This window comes from Notolepis coatsorum, assembly GCF_963971535.1.
Source record: "Notolepis coatsorum genome assembly, chromosome: 11".
Lineage (NCBI taxonomy): Eukaryota > Metazoa > Chordata > Actinopteri > Aulopiformes > Paralepididae > Notolepis > Notolepis coatsorum.
The window spans coordinates 102,898,419-102,918,626 of NC_140175.1; the positions used below are offsets into that span (position 1 = coordinate 102,898,419).

The window sequence follows — 20,208 nt, forward strand, 5'->3', positions numbered from 1 at the left end:
CAAATACCGCCCCCTACGCCTTCCGGCTGGTATTGCACTCCACTGGGAATGGTGTAGTTTCTTTTCTGGGACGATCCAAGCCGTGCGGGCGTGGTTTAAATAATCAGGCGAGGTAACCTGATTTCAACGATATATCTGCGAGTCCCCGTCCCCCCCCCTCATATGCAATGCTGTTGAACGTGGCACGGACCTCCATGCCCAGTACTTCAAATGGCGATCAGATAATTGGATTATTTCTTTTGCATTACATCAGATACAAGGTAAGAACATAATATATAAATTTGATCGTTGATCTGACATGTATTTCTACCCCGATCGACGCTGTATCTGTGTGTGTATGTGTGGCTGTTTTCCGTTGGGTGCAGGAGGTGGGGGGGGGGGGGGGGGGGACGCGCTACGAGGGCCATTTCATGTATGCACGAGTAAGGACAATAATGATGATCTCAGGAAGATTCGATAACCAGCCGAAAAATGACAACGTGTTTTGTGTATTCTACTAAAAAAGGGCTATTATGGCGTGTTTCTCTGGAATGACTAGAAATCACCAAACCTATACTCGTATTCAAAACGGTATCAAACGGAAATGTACTGATGAAAAAACAATCCGTTTTGTACATGTTGACTGCAAGCAACTCACTGATAATCGACGAGTGTATTAGACCCATTGCCATAATTTAAGATATATTTTAAGCACTCACAAATCTCCCAGTCCTCCCATTGATTAAAGCGGTGGCACTCTAGCACCCTCTCGCGCACTTAAGCGTGGCGGTCAATACTAGTGTGGTTGTTGTCACATGAAACGGGCACCTTTGGTCCATTTTGGGCCCAGAACCACCAAACCAGGTTTTAAGAAACACATTAATTGGAGTAATAATTGGACGTTTCACCAATCTGTTGTCCTGGAATTGATGCAGCAGAGAGAGAGAGGGGGGGGGGGGGGGGGGGGGGGGGGGGGTGTGAGTCATGTTCCTTGTGTTTAGTTACAGTGTTTATGGTCAGCTGTGACAGGACTGTCCAGGTGGGGGTCATGACCCTTGAACCCCCCCATGCAGAATGACCTCTGTCTGTATCCTAGCAAGTGGCCCACTGCGTGAGTGGAAGTATAGAATGAGCAGAATCTCAAAGCCGCGGCCTGGAATCCCACAGAGGAGCGATCAGGTCGGTCTGTGTAGGTAAATATCTCAAACGCAGAAGAGCCAGAGTCAGAAAGGAACATTCCCCAAAACACCCAGGTCCACGAGCGCGAGAGGAAGTCACTGACCAACGTAAGCATAATGTGCTTATACGTGCTATTAGTGGTGGGGGGAAATATCGATACAGTATAGTATCGCGATACTTTGCGTGGCGATACTGTATCGATACAAGGACGCCAAGTATCAATATTTAATTTTATATAAAAAAATTATAATAATAAAAAAAATGCAATACAAATGATTGAAGTGAGATGAACAGACTCAAAACTTTATTTTATTAGATAAAACATGTTGACAAAGTTTTACTTTGCAGTCGAAAAAAGGTAATAAATTGCAATATATCGCAATATTAATATCGCAATACTCAGCATAACGCAATATATTTTGAATCGCAATACTATCGTATCGTGACTTAAGTATCGTGATAATATGGTATCGTGAGGCCTCTGGTGATTCCCACCCCTACGTGCTGCTATCCATGACAAACAGACACACAGACACACAGAGTTACTCCGCGTGTGTACACAAAGTGTTTGAGGATTTCAACTCAAAACTCACAGAGAAAGTAACTCAAAAGGAGCTGGACTCACGGAACACAGTCTTTCTGACACTCACAGAATGCCTAAGAGCCGTGCTGTGGACTGCGGACTATGCCAGGCTGTTGGGTGAGGATGGATTACTTTACACTCGCTCATGGCTTTCACAGTAACCCTATCCCCTGTGTGGAGCACAGCCTCACCCCGTCTAGCCATCTCGCGCTCCAGTGGCCCTCACCCAACCCGGGGCAGAGCTCCATCCTGCTCCTCTCTGCCACAACACTGGAGGATCCACACGGCAACAAAAGGGTTTCAGTAAGATGACATCTTAACTAGGGACGCCCTGATCACGTTTTTTTGCCACCGATACCGATCATCGATCTTCTATGAGCCATATCGGCCGATACACTGCTGATGGCGATCGTTTTTGGTTTTGTTATAGATAAAAATGTATTTCTTTTTTAAATCTAACCCTAACTAACCTTACTGTCATGCACTTGTCCTAATATACTAACCTACACTGTAGCGCCAACATTGTAACCAACATTGTTACTCAGCTGATAGAGTTGTCGTACAGAACTTGTAAGTCGCTTTGGATAAAAGAGTCCGCGAAATGACTAAATGTAAATGTAAATACCCATTGTTCAATTAATAAACTGTGTGCCTCACTGTGTGGAAGAGACTGGGATCATTCTTTTGTGCAAGGCAACGTCAGGCTTGACTTGAAACATTACTTTCCTAACTTAGTGAAACTAAATGTAACAAATCAACACATAGATATAAATGTACTGAATTGTTGTTTCTTATTTTATTTATTATTATATTATAAAAAAGAATAATAATAAATAAATAAAAATTTGATTTTTTTTACCGATACCCAATCCAATTATTTTAGTGAATATCGGCCCATACCGATCGCTGGCCGGTCGATCGGGGCATCCCTAGTCTGAACTGATCATCTATACGATTAAACTGCCATAATAGCATGCCATTTAGCATTTTTAGATTATATTATATAGATTATATAGATTATTATATTATATTTTAGATTTAGATTATTGGATTATTAGATTATATATTGCATAATATATTTATCATTTTAGCATTTCGTTTTTTTTAGATTATATATAAAATTTGATTTAGATGATTGGATAATTAGATTATATATTGTAACTATTTATTGTAGGGCAAATATAAGAGAGGGCATACATACCCTCATCTCGCACCTTGTTGCCCTTATGCACATGTCCAGAGTTAATTATATTGATTTGTTATATTGTTTACACTGCTTTTTTACTACCTGTACCTCCCCTCCCCCATGCTGCTATGATGCCTGCATTTCCTCAAGGGGATCAATAAAGGAATATCTTATCTTATCTTTAAGTTAGAAGTTTAAAAAGTTTTAGGTGACTTATTTTTTTTATTTAAACTTTATTTAGCCAGGTAAATCATTAAGAACAAATACTTATTTAGTAAGTAGTAAGTAAATGTTATTTATATAGCACCTTTCAAGATACAGGATCACAAAGTGCTTTCATCAACAACATCAGTATATACATAGAACAAATCGAACACACCAAATACAATATTTACAATGGCGACCTGGCAAAAGGCACAGCCTGTTGAGGGACAGGGGGTAAAAGTAAAAGAAATACAAAGTTGAAACAGAACTAGATTAAAACATGGTAAGACAAACAGAGAAAATACAGGTGCTAATTTAGTAGCAGTTGCAAGTGTCCGTATTGATAGTTTCCTTGAAAGCTGATTTGGAGATGGTTTCGTTCGCTTCAGGCCTAAACCCGGTCTACCTTGGGCTGAGTTGGCCTGTTCTTTTATTTTTTTTTCGTGGTCAAACTAGACAACTGCAGCTTAGATTACATTCTGAGGTCCGGCTCTGGGCGCAGTCTGGGCAGAAAAATATTCAAACGGCATATCCAGACCGTGACATGACAGAGAACACAATGTTGTTCTTTGACAAACAAATACACACAAAGCCGACCGCTTCCTCCGATTCACCCCCGAAAATAGAACGAGGACCTTCGCTCTGCTTTTTTCACCGTGTTAAACTGGGGTGGACGGATGCACGGAGGACACTGGGGCGAGCACAAAGAGAGAGAGAGAGGGATGAGAGAGGAGGAAGAGGAAGGGGTTAAGACCTCTCCCCTCCAGTAATAATATTTTCAGGATTTCTCCCCGCACATCTGGTTCTCTTCAGACCGGGCTTATTGGTTCTGCCATAGCTTGTTTATGTTTCCCCAACACCTCATCCACCTCCTATAATACCACCTGCAGACGCACACGCACACGCACACGCACACACGCACACACACACACACACACACACACACACACACACACACACACACACACACACACACACACACACACACACACACACGTACACACACAAACATCCACGTATGGATGCATACACACTGAGCATACACAACCCTGTTGTGAAGGAACGACGTGGCCAGATTGAATTCTCCGTCCACTGGCTTCTGAGGAGCCCTGGGGACAGAGAGCCTGCAGAGACACTCTGGTGTGGTGTCTCCATATAGTCCACACAGACCAGTCTGCTCCTGAGGAGCCCTGGGGACAGAGAGCCTGCAGAGACACTCTGGTGTGGTGTCTCCATATAGTCCACACAGACCAGTCTGCTCCTGAGGAGCCCTGGGGACAGAGAGCCTGCAGAGACACTCTGGTGTGGTGTCTCCATATAGTCCACACAGACCAGTCTGCTCCTGAGGAGCCCTGGGGACAGAGAGCCTGCAGAGACACTCTGGTGTGGTGTCTCCATATAGTCCACACAGACCAGTCTGCTCCTGAGGAGCCCTGGGGACAGAGAGCCTGCAGAGACACTCTGGTGTGGTGTCTCCATATAGTCCACACAGACCAGTCTGCTCCTGAGGAGCCCTGGGGACAGAGAGCCTGCAGAGACACTCTGGTGTGGTGTCTCCATATAGTCCACACAGACCAGTCTGCTGGAAATATATATAGGAGGGAAAGGGGGGAATAGGGGATACAATTTTTGTTTCAGTTGGATGCGGATTTAGGGGAGGAAGGGCTTTTTCATGTTCTATAAAAGGCCATAAGATTAATAAATATCCGGACAGGTTCTATCTAGTTCTAAAGTATCTCCACTAGGCAGGAGCCTGGGGGGTGGGCATGTGTTTGATTGCGCGCGCGCGTGCGTGTGTGTGCGTGCGTGCGTGCGTGCGTGCGTGCGTGCGTGCGTGCGTATAGGCCGACAGCAGGCCAGGGAAGTGGATTCCGGAATCTTTTTCACATCGGTCAGTGTCAAGTATTTTCTTATCCACTTTTTCTCCCATTTTCTATTTTTCTCCCATCCCAATTTTTCGTATCATCCAATTCAACCCTCCCCTGTCTTCGAACGTTGTTTCTTGCCTCCCACAAGCCGGCTGCAATGTGGACTAAGTCATACATAGCACGAGTCCCCTCCGATACTCGAGGTAACAGCCGTCGCATCTTTCCACCTGCGCGGCTCGATCTTTCAGCGTCAGGGGTCTGGGCTTTGGAGGGGCCCCGCCCCCGTCGCTTCCTGATTCTACTGCGCAGGCGCACCAACCAACCTGTAGGAGTCGCTGTCCACAACGCCCGATCCCCACCCATCAGTTTTCCCTCCCCCTAATACGGCCAATGTGTATTAGTGCCGACGACCAGCTAAACTGAAAGCAATGTGGAGCACTGGGCTCAAACAGGGAGATGATCTGTTTGAGCCCAGCCTCCAGTATTCGTGGTGAGCGCCTTGCCCACTGCACCACGTAGCCGGACTAGTGACAAGTATTTTCTTTGAATTAATTTACATCATTGTCCATTGAAATAGATATTCAGTATGAAGTTACATCTTTTGAACACAAGAGGGCGATACTACACAGGTTTTCTGTTCAAAGCCTCAGGGACCTCAGACTTGTTTACAACATGCCATAGTGAACCTATTGTCATTGACGTTTATGAATGCATTTCTGTCATCGTCCAATGAAATAAGCCCAGCCCCCTTTAATATTTCATGAACCGTTTGTTGTAGAGACTCATGGGAGGTGTCAATGAACTCAGTACAGACTACTACTTTCATTGGTCTAGGTCAGCGGTTCTCAAACTACGGATAGCGACCGTGGGGTCACGCATTGGAAAGTAAAAAGAAAATGCTATAATATATATATATTTGTTTATGTTCTGGCAACAAATTTTGGCTAAATATGCCTGGTTTTATAAATGTGTATCGATAACATAGTGCTGTAATAAAAATGTCTAATAAATATGCATGATCAAGTTCAACAACATGTGCTTTTATTGTGAATGTGTTCGGATCACTATAATCAATGGTAATAGACGGTGTCCGCGTTTGTTACCACAGTCTACTGAGCGCACCTTTCTAGTTCAATTTTAGCTTTGCATTTCACCGGTCCCCCAAAGAGGAAACACAACACAAACACTCCCTCTGTTATTATTCTCCTACTACACCTCCCCCCTCTCCCCCCTCTCCTCCCCTCATCCCTCTCTTCCTCACGTCTAAATGGTCCTGACAGAAGTCCAAACAGTCGGACGGAGGGAAGGAGGAAGAGGGGTAGATGAAGAACAGAATGTCTCTTCTTCGGGGGGAGGCGGGGATGGAGGGAGGGAGGGAGGGAGGGAGGGAGGGAGGGAGGGAGGGAGGGAGGGAGGGAGGGAGGGAGGGAGGGATGGATGGATGGATGGATGGGTGGAGGGAGGGAGGGAGGGAGGGGGGGAGGGAGGGAGGGAGGGATGGGTGGGTGGAGGGAGGGAGGGAGGGAGGGAGGGAGGGAGGGAGGGAGGGAAGGAGGGAGGGAGGGAGGGAGGGAGGGAGGGAGGGAGGGAGGGAGGGAGGGAGGGAGGGAGAGGGAGGGATGGGCGCAGACCAGCCGTGGAGCCGTATAACATGTGAACTTCACACATTCAGAGCGAGTTGACATTCCTCTGTGTCTGCAGCGTCCGCACACGTGGGCCGCGCTCCAGAGAAGCCGGGTGCTTTATATATAGAATGAGGGGAAATATGCACAATATGTCATTCACACAAATGTGAACATGGCCTTTTAATCGTGTTACCTCGTGTTTCTGGATGTACTGTACAGTTGTGAAAAATAAATAAATAATAATAATTATTATTATTATTATTTTCTTCCCTTTTTATATAAAAAAAGATTCCATTCCTCTCTGTTCCTGCAAAGTGACAAAATGCTGTCACTGACTCTGGTTGCGTAGAAAATAATTCCGTTTGATAAAAATCTGATAATTGAATTTAATATAATATCGCCTCACACCTACTGTGATATAACATTTACATTTACATTTGGTCATTTAGCAGCTGACGCTTTTATCCAAAGCGACTTACAAGTTCTGTACGACAAGTCATCAGGAAGGGTACAACTCTATCAGCTGAGTAACAATGTTCATCAAAGTGTTGAGTGCTACAGTGTAGGTTAGTTTATTAGGACATGACCGTAAGGTTAGTTAGGGTTAGATTTTTGTAAATTTTTAAATTTTTAAAGAATTTTAAATTTCAGATAATGCTTGAAGAAGTGCGTCTTTAGTCGACTGCGAAAGATTGGACGGGTTTCGGCTGTCCTAACTGGGGTGGGCAGTTCATTCCACCATTGTACTACGACTATGCTTGCACCTCATGGTACCAAAGCACCTCAAAGGCGCTAAAAACAAAATTACAAACATCTCAAAACAAACTGGTCATACTACTGCTTGACCTTACTCCTAGAACCCACCTCACCCCTGCCCACTTTGACAACCTAGGATGGCTTAGAGTAGACGACAGAGTACAACAACTTGCAATGGGCCTGGTCTACAAGATACACTACACGACCAAGGTACCCATGTACATGTCAAAATACTTCCCAAAGGTCAGTGAATACCACGATCACAACACCAGAGGGAGCTCCACAAATCATGTTAAACCCAGATTCGGCTCAAATAAGGGACTAAACACGTTTCGCAATTATGCCACATCAATGTGGAACGCCCTACCCAAAGCTGTAAAGGAATGTGGATCACTACCCACTTTCAAAACCTCTCTCAAGGGACACCTACGGGAGACTGCAATTCAACACTGGCCCCTGTAAATATCCTAACCCAACCCCCTCCAATGTACAGTCATTTACCTAGTATGGTTTTGTCAATAGTCCAATGTACAATTTTGTTTGTTTGTACAGTGTCTCCTCCCCCCCCCCCCTCAATGTACAGTTTTACTTGTTTATACAGTGTGCCCCCCCCCCCAACCACCTCCAATGTAAATTACCCAGTATGGTTGTCAATATCCCAATGTACCCAACCCCCCCCCCCACCCAACCTCCTCCAATGTACAGTTTCTACGTCAAATGTATATACTCCCCTTTCTTGACTCCTTCTGTATCACAAACAGTACTGTATTTGCAAATCTGGCATGTCATAAATGTATAGATGTAGCAGTACTGACTATCTGTATGTCATGTATGTCATATATGTCCTGATGAATTGAAAATGGGGGACCCTGATGTAAACAAGACGAAAGTCTTTCTCTGGTCTGCATCCCCTTAACAATTGTGTGTATTGAGCTGTACTGTATTGTACCCATTCTGCAATCTGTTAATAAAGTTTTCAATCAATCAATCAATCAATGTGGGGCAAGGACTGTGAAAAAACCTCTTTCCTTCTTGTTGTGAAGGATCAGATTAAACCGAATATATATATTTATTTATGGATATATATTTAATGGTATTTGTATATCGTTTGATATCCCCTGTATATTCCTTGTACAATATGCACTGAATATCCCTTTAGTCTACTAAACAGCCCATAATAGTTTCATTCTACCATTGGACGAGAACCTGGCGCCAGCAGCCATACCCCTAGGTTCAAGTTCAATCGTGCCGACCAACATGTCGTGGCAAGCCCGGTTCCGCGTAGGAATACGTCTGGCGAAATACGAATGGTACTATTTGTTCACAGCGCATATATATATGGCGCAAGTAAAGTAGAACTTTCTTTTAGTCCATTAGTTTTTTACCCTCCAACCTAGTAACAGACGCGAAGCCTCACCCACGACGCACGTGTGGTGCAGTAAGGCCTACTTGGCCTCAGAATAGGCATTGAGATATCGTGTGGATTAATAGTTGAATTGTCATAGTTTGGCACTATACCGTCGAGTTGGACGTATTTCTATTAAGCTAATAATAGTCTATTATGTATGGTGCATCGTCGGTTAGAGTTATAAAGTGAGCAGCACCCCCATCGTTCCTGACGTTATCTGGAGTCTTAACCAGGCTGGGCAGACCACTTGTGGTGCTTGCATCCGAGGAGCTCCGGGCCAGGACGAGTGGACCTGTACATTGGATTACTTTACCCGGACGACGGCGAGCCTTCCACGGCTTGGATTATCTACATGCTTTGGGTGCTTTGATTATTCCATGGATAACGGCCAACACTGCTGAGTGTTGGAACTACCCACCGGAGAGGAGTCCAGGTGAGACGGCGCTCTACACCAGTGAGGTCGCCTCACGTCTCTCCGTTGTGGACCGGCAGCTACCGTCCACCAGAGGGTCCAGCTGTATTCATCTGCGGACCGAGGTTCTGTGGGCATCGTGTTCAGGACTCTGAATTCTCCCAAGAAATCGTCGGCCAGATGGGATACCGCCAGCGGCTCTTCTAACCCCCCCTCCTACTGTCTTACAACCAGCGGGACCCCCCCCCCCCCCTTAGTGTATCCAGCTATAATCATTTAAGTACCATCGCTATAGTTCCCTAAAGAACCGGGTTGTATACTTACTCCCTGCGTAACCAGAGATTGGACATTCAATGTTGATTTACCTACGAATACTCATTTGCCATACAAGTGCATTTCAAATCATAAATGTCATCAAGTGAACGTTGTATATACCCTTTGCTATATAAAATATTCGATTTGTACATTTGTGTGGACTTCGTTTCATCAGGTGGGAAAGTGTTCATCATATCTATATCATGTACTGGATGGCCAGAAGTTAAAGTACAAGAGGTAGTGGTTTAATAATACCATACTTATCAATACAGTCAGGGAATTGTACCCCTCAGTTACAATTGGTCCTTCGAGCCGGAGGGTAACTAGTGTAATATTAATATAGTGTTATTAATATTAAAATGGCCTATGATGAACACTCCACGAAACGGTCCTCCTAACGTAGAACGCCCGCAGCGCAGACGACAGCCACCTCAGTACTTAGAGGATTACGCTGTCAGTCAACTACCTAGCCTTCGACAAACGGTAAACGCGGTAAAAGTAGAAAGTAAAATTATGTCTGACCTTAACGACCAGGTTTTCCCGACCACAGAGGCCCTAGTAGGTTCTAATGTAACTGACCAAGCTCACGGTGGGGACCAGGAGGGAGCTGACATGCCTTTACCCCCCGCCAATACCGAAGAAGTAGTCCCCGACCAGCCCCGGGAGGAAGACAACCCCACAGAGAGAGAACTCTGCACGGAAGAAGAGGAGGAGAGCGCCGAGGAAACAGAGCTCCAGGACTCCCCAACGAGTACACCCAGGAGCGGCTCACCCAGGAGCGGCTCACCTCCACAACCGCCTTCCACCAGCGAAGCGGAGAGGATGCTACAACAGGCGTTCCTCGTCAGCCTGACAGCCTCTACCGAACGCGATCGACTTCAGGGTGAACGCGATCGACTTCAGGGCGAACGCGATCGACTCCAAGCACAGCAACGGAGCGAAGAAGAGCGCATACGCCTGGAGATGAGACGCCTTCAGACGGAATAGAATATGGCAAGAGACCGGGCCGACGCCCAGCGCGCCGCTGCCGGTGCCCAAAGAGAAGCAGATCTCACCAAGCGCGAAGTCGAGCGCGACAAGTTACAAGCGCAGCTAATGGAGCAGCTGATCCTCAAGGCAACACCCTCTCCCTCCGCCAGGGGTTCAAGGAACTCGTCGAGACAACAGTCAAGGGCAGCGTCTCCTAACCGAGCAAGCGACCCTGAACTTGACCAACAGACCAAGCCTATACCCCCCGCAGACCCCCTTCCCAGACCGGTCCAAGCGAGACCCAGCTACAAGGAAGGAGCGGCATACACTGCGGAGAAGCTAAATAAACGACTACAGGATCTGGAAGACCTGATAGAGGAAGAAGAGGGAGAGGAGGAGAACCAAGCCCGACGACAGCACAGTACTCCACCGGACCAGGAGGTCCAGTACAGCCCAGGCTATACCCCCGCGGCGCTGCGCTACAGACCCCCGACTCTATTCACGGGTGAGCACGACGCACGACCAGCCCCGAGGAATAGCACCTGGACCAGCGGGCCATGGTACCCTGTCGGTACCAGCCCACAGAGAGGCGCAAGAGGAGACTCGCCTAGGAGGTCTCTCCCCCAACGCTCGCCGATGTATCAGCCATCCACGGCGTCATACATTGCCACGCCGTCGTTTCCAGACTTCACCTATGAGAATCGAGCACAGTACACGGAGCTCCGGATGTGCTTAGAGACAATGATGGTGGATGTCGCTGATGAACGCGACAAGTATGCAATATTACTGAAGCACCTGAAAGTACCGCGAGCGCACAATATAGCGCTAGCCTATGCCACCTCTACGACCCCATACACCGCGGCCCTAGCAGCGCTGGACCAGAGATATGGACGTATATGGGATTACGTAATCCAAGAGATAAAGCATATTGATCGCCTACCCCCAGCAACAGACAATCGCTCATTAGACGACCTGTCAATCAAAGTGCAGTCCCTGGTAGGGATGCTGGGAGCGCAACGGGAAAAGGGCATGCATGAGCTATATGCCAACTCTAACGTCGAGAGGATTTTGGAGAAGCTGCCACCCGCAAGACAAGAGCGTTTTAGGCGGCAGAGGGACTACCGGGATCCTAACGGCCCCGAACCATCCCTCCTTGATCTAGCCGACTTCCTGGCGAGAGAAGTCAGCAGCTTACGACTGGATACGTTCGGGCGGAGCACGCCAAGCTCCAGAGAGGGACCCAGGAGAATAAATGATGGAAGAAGATCGGTGACTGTCATGCACCAATCAGAGTCAGTACCGAGCAGTAAGAGCCACAGTACCCCCTCGAGAAAAGAGAAGTGGAAGATGGTGTGCCCCTACTGTGAGAAAGAACACTGGCTGTCACAATGTGACCTGTTCACAAAGATGAATGCAGAAGAAGTGAGTCAATGGATAAAGTCCAACAGGCGCTGTTACCGATGTGCGCGCAGTCACATGGCAGCCGAATGCCGCCTAAAGAAAAGGTGCAGTCGGTGCGACGGAGCCCATCTAGATATACACATGACAGTAACAGAAGACGGCCTTCACCTGCACCATCGAGCGGCACCAAGGCAAGTGTCATGTACATTGACCCCGCCAGCAGCAGCGGCGCCCAAGTGCTCTTAAAGGTAGTCTGTGTGACATTGAGCTACCAAGATAAAGTCATGGACACTTACGCCGTCCTTGATGACGGGTCAGAGAAGACCCTTCTGCTCGCGTCCGCTGCGGCCCAGCTGGGACTGCGGGGGAGCGAGAACCAAATGACGATTCGGACAATAAGAAGAGATTTAAAGACGATAAAGGGCGAGAATGTCTCCTTCACTATCGCAGCAAACGGGCAGCCAGAGCGACGGTATAGGATTACAAATGCTTTCACCAGCCAAGAAATAGGACTATCGCAGTACACCTACCCCATCGCCAAGTTGATGGATAAATATGTGCACCTGCGTCAACTACCTATCCCGCTCATAGACGGCGCTACCCCGACCATGCAGAACTCATAGTCCCGATTGACCGGGTCCATACAGGACCCCGAGGCTGTCCTGCAGCAGTCGAGACCCGCCTAGGGTGGACACTACAAGGCCCCCTCGCTAAATCTCTCAACCGAACAGCAGCCACTAGCTGCCTCCACTCCAGAGCGACAGAAGGAGACACCACACTCCTGCAGCATGTCGAGAAGAAAATTGACTGGCGACGTCGTGCGCTGCTCCGCGCCTCCCTGATCAAAGACGGCTTTGATCTCCGGCAGCGGGCCAGCAGCGACCCCCCAGTATTGCGCAACCTCAACCCAGAGGTCGCAGAGGACCCAGCAGCAGATGAAGAGGTCCGACACAGTGTGAAGAACAGTTTCTACGTGGACAACTGTTTACAAAGCGTTTCGACTCAAGAAGAAGCCGAGGCTCTCCTAATCAAGCTACGCGCCTCCCTGATCAAAGGCGGCTTTGATCTCAGGCAGTGGGCCAGCAGTGACCCGCACGTATTGCGCAGCCTCTCCCCCGCGGACAAGGCTGCCAGCAGCGAGACCTGGATGGCGACCATCCCAGGAGAAGCCCAAGAAATGACACTAGGACTAGTCTGGCGCTTCAAAACAGACTCGCTCCACTATAGACACAAACCCCTGACTCCAGAGCAGGGAAGGTCGACGGCGACACCGACCACCAGACGGAGTGTGTACAGAACACTCGCCAGACAATATGACCCGTTGGGATGTATTCTACCTTACACCACCAGGGCAAAGATGATTGTACGAGCACTATGGGACAAGGACCAGGGCTGGGACGACCCCATACCCGCACACCTTGCCTCAACATGGAGAGAGTGGGAGACGGAACTCTGCTCACTCCCAGGCGTCAATATACGCCGCAGCTACTTCCCATCCACAGTGAGGCCAGAGACATGCAAGATTGATCTACACGTCTTCAGCGATGCCTCCGAAGTAGCCTATGGATCGGTGGCCTACTTGCGTGCCCAAGAGAAGGGAGGAAAGATACACACTGCTTTCATCCTGGCTCGCTCAAGAATAGCCCCACGAAAGCAACAATCTATCCCGCGTCTAGAGCTCTGCGCAGCCCTAGCAGGAGCGCATCTAGCCACGTTAATCCAACGTGAACTCACCATTCCGGTGCACAGAACAATCTTGTGGTCAGATTCCACGACAGTACTCACATGGATCAAGTCTGATTCATGCAGATACAAAGTCTTCGTGGGAGTCAGAGTCACCGAGATTCAAGAGTTAACAGAAGCAGCGAGCTGGCGGTATGTGGACACCAAACACAACCCAGCTGACGTCATCACCCGGGGAATGTCTCTGGATGACCTCACCCGTCGCAACATCTACAGTGACGGACCAGAATTCCTCAAGCTCCCGGAAGAAGAGTGGCCTACGCCCACCCCACGGGAAGCAAGTAACGAGGAGGCTGAGCACAAGAAACCTATGTTCTGTGGACTGAGCACAGTCGCCTCCACAGACCCCAACATAGATGACTGCATTACCCTAGAGAGTGCGCAGCAAAAGACATTCCTGTGGCACCACCCAGAGATTCAGTCCACCACTGACATTTCAGCAGCTGACTACGAAGAAGCAGAACTTCTTCTACTACAACGAGCCCAGAGAGACTCGTTCCCCGATGAGCTAGACTGTCTACAGGGAGGAAAGCCCGTCCCATCAGACAGCAGACTGCTCCACCTGGCACCCGAGAGTGACGCCCATAATCTCATCAGAGTGGGTGGTCGCCTGCGGAGAGCCCCCGATCTACCGGATGACATTAAGTACCCGATAGTCTTGAACAGCCGACACAAGGTCACAGAGCTGATCATAAAGAAATACGACGAGGATGTACACCACGCAGGAGCAGAGAGAGTCTTCGCGCAGCTCTGCGCAGCCCTAGCAGGAGCGCATCTAGCCACGTTAATCCAACGTGAACTCACCATTCCGGTGCACAGAACAATCTTGTGGTCAGATTCCACGACAGTACTCACATGGATCAAGTCTGATTCATGCAGATACAAAGTCTTCGTGGGAGTCAGAGTCACCGAGATTCAAGAGTTAACAGAAGCAGCGAGCTGGCGGTATGTGGACACCAAACACAACCCAGCTGACGTCATCACCCGGGGAATGTCTCTGGATGACCTCACCCGTCGCAACATCTACAGTGACGGACCAGAATTCCTCAAGCTCCCGGAAGAAGAGTGGCCTACGCCCACCCCACGGGAAGCAAGTAACGAGGAGGCTGAGCACAAGAAACCTATGTTCTGTGGACTGAGCACAGTCGCCTCCACAGACCCCAACATAGATGACTGCATTACCCTAGAGAGTGCGCAGCAAAAGACATTCCTGTGGCACCACCCAGAGATTCAGTCCACCACTGACATTTCAGCAGCTGACTACGAAGAAGCAGAACTTCTTCTACTACAACGAGCCCAGAGAGACTCGTTCCCCGATGAGCTAGACTGTCTACAGGGAGGAAAGCCCGTCCCATCAGACAGCAGACTGCTCCACCTGGCACCCGAGAGTGACGCCCATAATCTCATCAGAGTGGGTGGTCGCCTGCGGAGAGCCCCCGATCTACCGGATGACATTAAGTACCCGATAGTCTTGAACAGCCGACACAAGGTCACAGAGCTGATCATAAAGAAATACGACGAGGATGTACACCACGCAGGAGCAGAGAGAGTCTTCGCGGAGATCAGACGTCGCTATTGGATACTTCAAGGAAGAGAAGCGGTGCGACGCTTCCAGCGAACCTGTCTAGACTGCCGAAAGTGGCGCGCGCAGCCCAGCATACCACGGATGGCTGACTTACCCCCCTGTCGCCTCCGACTCGGCGACAAGCCATTCCACTCCACAGGCATGGACTGTTTTGGCCCGTTGTATATAAAGAGAGGAAGAGGAACCGAGAAGCGGTGGGGTATTGTATTCAAATGCATGACCACCAGAGCGATACATATCGAGCTCCTTCCGACCATGAGCACCGACTCATTCCTTATGGCCTTCCGAAGATTCACATCACGGAAAGGAAAACCGTCTACATTGTTGTCTGATCACGGGACAAACTTCAAAGGCGGAGAAAGAGAGCTGAGAGAGAGCTTCCAAGCTATGGGCCCAGAACTTAAGACCCACCTAGCTCCGTCCCAGATTGACTTCCAGTTTAATCCCCTGAACGCACCCCACTTCGGTGGAACCTGGGAACGAGAAGTACGTTCTATAAAGACAGCCCTGTACGCCGTGCTTGGGGCCCAGACTGTGGCGGAGGAAGTCCTAATGACAGTCCCCACGGAGATCGAGGGAGTATTGAACTCAAAACCCCTCGGTTACGTCTCCAGTGATGTAGCAGATGTCGACCCAGTCACCCCCAACACACTCTTAATGGGGCGGCTGGACCCCGCGCTACCCCAGACAATGTACAGGCCTGAAGAAGCGAACGGCCGAAGAATGTGGAGGTACAGTCAAGTACTAGCTGACAAGTTTTGGAGCAGCTTCCTACTCCACTACCTACCGTCTCTACAGACCCGCCAGAAGTGGGTAAAAGAGAGAGACAATTTGACAGAAGGAACAGTCGTCATGATTATCGACCAGTCACTACCCAGAGCTATGTGGCCGGCTGGCCGCGTAAGCAAAGTGATCACCGGTGCCGATGGCAAGGTCCGAGCAGCTGAAGTACTCGTCCAAGGGCGAACTTACACACGACCCGTGGCGAGGCTAATAGAACTGCCCCGACTCCCAGATACTATCGATGATGACCATGACCCCATGACTTTGTGAGTTGACTGACCCTTACAGCGGACCTTGAGTGGTAGACAGTGCGGTTAATCTGTCTCTGCTTAGCTAATTAGGTGGGACTAATTAGGGGGCGGCTGTTGTGAAGGATCAGATTAAACCGAATATATATATTTATTTATGGATATATATTTAATGGTATTTGTATATCGTTTGATATCCCCTGTATATTCCTTGTACAATATGCACTGAATATCCCTTTAGTCTACTAAACAGCCCATAATAGTTTCATTCTACCATTGGACGAGAACCTGGCGCCAGCAGCCATACCCCTAGGTTCAAGTTCAATCGTGCCGACCAACATGTCGTGGCAAGCCCGGTTCCGCGTAGGAATACGTCTGGCGAAATACGAATGGTACTATTTGTTCACAGCGCATATATATATGGCGCAAGTAAAGTAGAACTTTCTTTTAGTCCATTCGTTTTTTACCCTCCAACCTAGTAACAGACGCGAAGCCTCACCCACGACGCACGTGTGGTGCAGTAAGGCCTACTTGGCCTCAGAATAGGCATTGAGATATTGTGTGGATTAATAGTTGAATTGTCATAGTTTGGCACTATACCGTCGAGTTGGACGTATTTCTATTAAGCTAATAATAGTCTATTATGTATGGTGCATCGTCGGTTAGAGTTATAAAGTGAGCAGCACCCCCATCGTTCCTGACGTTATCTGGAGTCTTAACCAGGCTGGGCAGACCACTTGTGGTGCTTGCATCCGAGGAGCTCCGGGCCAGGACGAGTGGACCTGTACATTGGATTACTTTACCCGGACGACGGCGAGCCTTCCACGGCTTGGATTATCTACATGCTTTGGGTGCTTTGATTATTCCATGGATAACGGCCAACACTGCTGAGTGTTGGAACTACCCCCCGGAGAGGAGTCCAGGTGAGACGGCGCTCTACACCAGTGAGGTCGCCTCACGTCTCTCCGTTGTGGACCGGCAGCTACCGTCCACCAGAGGGTCCAGCTGTATTCATCTGCGGACCAAGGTTCTGTGGGCATCGTGTTCAGGACTCTGAATTCTCCCAAGAAATCGTCGGCCAGATGGGATACCGCCAGCGGCTCTTCTAACCCCCCCTCCTACTGTCTTACAACCAGCGGGACCCCCCCCCCCCCCTTAGTGTATCCAGCTATAATCATTTAAGTACCATCGCTATAGTTCCCTAAAGAACCGGGTTGTATACTTACTCCCTGCGTAACCAGAGATTGGACATTCAATGTTGATTTACCTACGAATACTCATTTGCCATACAAGTGCATTTCAAATCATAAATGTCATCAAGTGAACGTTGTATATACCCTTTGCTATATAAAATATTCGATTTGTACATTTGTGTGGACTTCGTTTCATCAGGTGGGAAAGTGTTCATCATATCTATATCATGTACTGGATGGCCAGAAGTTAAAGTACAAGAGGTAGTGGTTTAATAATACCATACTTATCAATACAGTCAGGGAATTGTACCCCTCAGTTACACTTCTGATCCTGGACCGCGGAGTAAAGGCCGACACTCTCCTTCTCATCCTGGACCGTGGAGTAAAGGCCGACACTCTCCTTCTGATCCTGGACCGCGGAGAAAAGGCAGACACTCTCCTTCTGATCCTGGACCGTGGAGTAAAGGCCGACACTCTCCTTCTGATCCTGGACCGCGGAGTAAAGGCCGACACTCTCCTTCTGATCCTGGACCGCGGAGTAAAGGCCGACACTCTCCTTCTGATCCTGGACCGCGGAGTAAAGGCCGACACTCTCCTTCTGATCCTGGACCGCGGAGTAAAGGCCGACACTGTCGCTCTCCGACGTTATCTCAACGTTCAAATCAAAACCCTCCTGGCATTAAAGGGACAGATCGCAACTTTTGACCCCAAGCCCCGTTTCGGTCGGCAGGGACCTTCCTTCTGCACAACCCATGCTGAGGAATACATGCATTTACATTTAGTCATTTAGCTGACGCTTTAATCCAGAGCGACTTACAAGTTCTGTACGACAAGTCATCAGGAAGGGCACAACTCTAGCTGAGTATTTGCGTCCATGCGTGTTCTTCGTAGTGGAAGTGGGGTCATGCTGCAGCCAAGGCTGAAACCTACTCCCCTGTGGGGTCAACAGTAGGGTTCAGGGTTGGGGGGTCAACAGTAGGGTTCCGGGTTGGGGGGTCAACAGTAGGGTTCAGTATTGGGGGGTCAACAGTAGGGTTCAGTGTTGGGGGGGGTCAACAGTAGGGTTGGGGGGGGTCAACATTAGGGTTCAGTGTCGGAGCTGCAGGTATCCACTATGAAGAACAGCGTGGCTTGTCCTGAGAAAGGACAACAGCTTAACATAGAATAATAATATATTAAAATATTGTATAATACTGTATACCAATATAATATAGTGTAGTATAAATAGTATTATTTAGTTATAGTATAATAAAATAAAAATAATACAATTATATAGTATAATAGTATAGTATATAGAAGTATAATATAGAATAATACATTATATAATAGAACAGTGTACTGTAAATATATAGATAAATGTGTGTGTGTGTGTGTGTGTGTGTGTGTGTGTGTGTGTGTGTGTGTGTGTGTGTGTGTGTGTGTGTGTGTGTGTGTGTGTGTGTGTGTGTGTGTGTGTGTGTGTGTGTGTGTGTGTGTGTGTGTGTGTGTGTGTGTGTGTGTGTGTAAATTAATGTACCTCAGTAAATATGCAATTTAACTGATAGATACACACAGTCTATTTATTTATGTTAATTTAATTGTGTTGATGTTTTCATTTCTGCAAAATAAGTACAGTATGTACATTTTGTTTGGTTTGGTAAACATTGCACTATAAGTGTACTGTATGTGTGTAGGGGCAGGTACAATAAGAATGTTCTTCTTCCTGTTCCTTTCGGCCATGGAATTTAGTGGATCATATTAAGTGAACTATTATGTACTAAAGACACTGTTGGACTGTAACAATTCCATGTACAAATAAATAAAAATGATGATGATGATGATGATGATGATGATGATGATGATGATGATGATGATGATGATGATGAAAGGCCTGCTGATGGACTACATCATTGGTACATAAGTTCTGAACTAACCCTTTAAATCTCGGCTTGAACAGCCTATTTAATGTCAAATCACAATAGTGAAACATGTTCTCAGTGTACTTTTTTGGGTACAGTAATGATCCAATCCATCGCCACAGTATAGACTCAGACGATTCGTTTGGGGCCATTGGACAAAAATGATATATATACATAATATACATATAATGTGTAACAGTTTCTTCCCCTTTGGATGTATATATTTTTTATGATCTCTTGTTCTTACACAGTACCGTATATTTGTATATCTTGTATGTCATAAATGTCTTGATGAATTGAAAATGGAGGACCTATGATTTGATTATGATATTCTGCACCCGCAAAAAGTTAAAACAAAAGGCCGGCTGTCACAAAACAGTCACATCTAGGGACCTCAAAACCTACTCTAGCGAGGCCTTTAACCAAGAACTGAGCCTGAACGAAAGGTTATGACTATAACCTAGTTATATGAGTACTGGCTGAGCTTCTCGCTCTTCGCCATACCGAGATATACCTCATCTCCAGTGGTCTACTGTACTTCATTAACGAAAACAATGCACCCATGCACTTGACCAGGCCCCGCCCCAGTGTCCCCTATAAGGCACCGGACATGGTCATACTCGCCCTTCCTCGGGAAAAAGTTTTCCATCATAGAAACACCCAACCAAGGGACCTCAGGGCGCGCTAAGAGCGAGACGCTCAGCCAGTACTCATATAACTAGGTTATAGTCATAACCTTTCGTTATATAAGCGTACTGGCCAATCGCGTCTCGCTCTTCGCCATACCGAGATATGGGGCAGAGCAGACGCGTGGCCCGACAAATGTACCCCCTGAGGACCCGCAAGCCTTACCACCAGGGGGAGGGGAGTCCC

General features: G+C 47.8%; 1 protein-coding gene across 1 annotated transcript in view; it reads right to left on the reverse strand.

Moving 5' to 3' along the window:
- Nucleotides 1–20,208, reverse strand: part of mef2ca (myocyte enhancer factor 2ca) — a gene marked incomplete at its 5' end in the record, with an annotated part of 51,848 nt that overhangs the window by 20,684 nt on the left and 10,956 nt on the right. Inside the window, one exon of the mRNA XM_084325033.1 lies at nt 17,793–18,041. Within this exon, the coding sequence (XP_084181159.1) occupies nt 17,793–18,041 (249 nt within the window). The remainder of the gene's footprint in view (nt 1–17,792; nt 18,042–20,208) is intronic.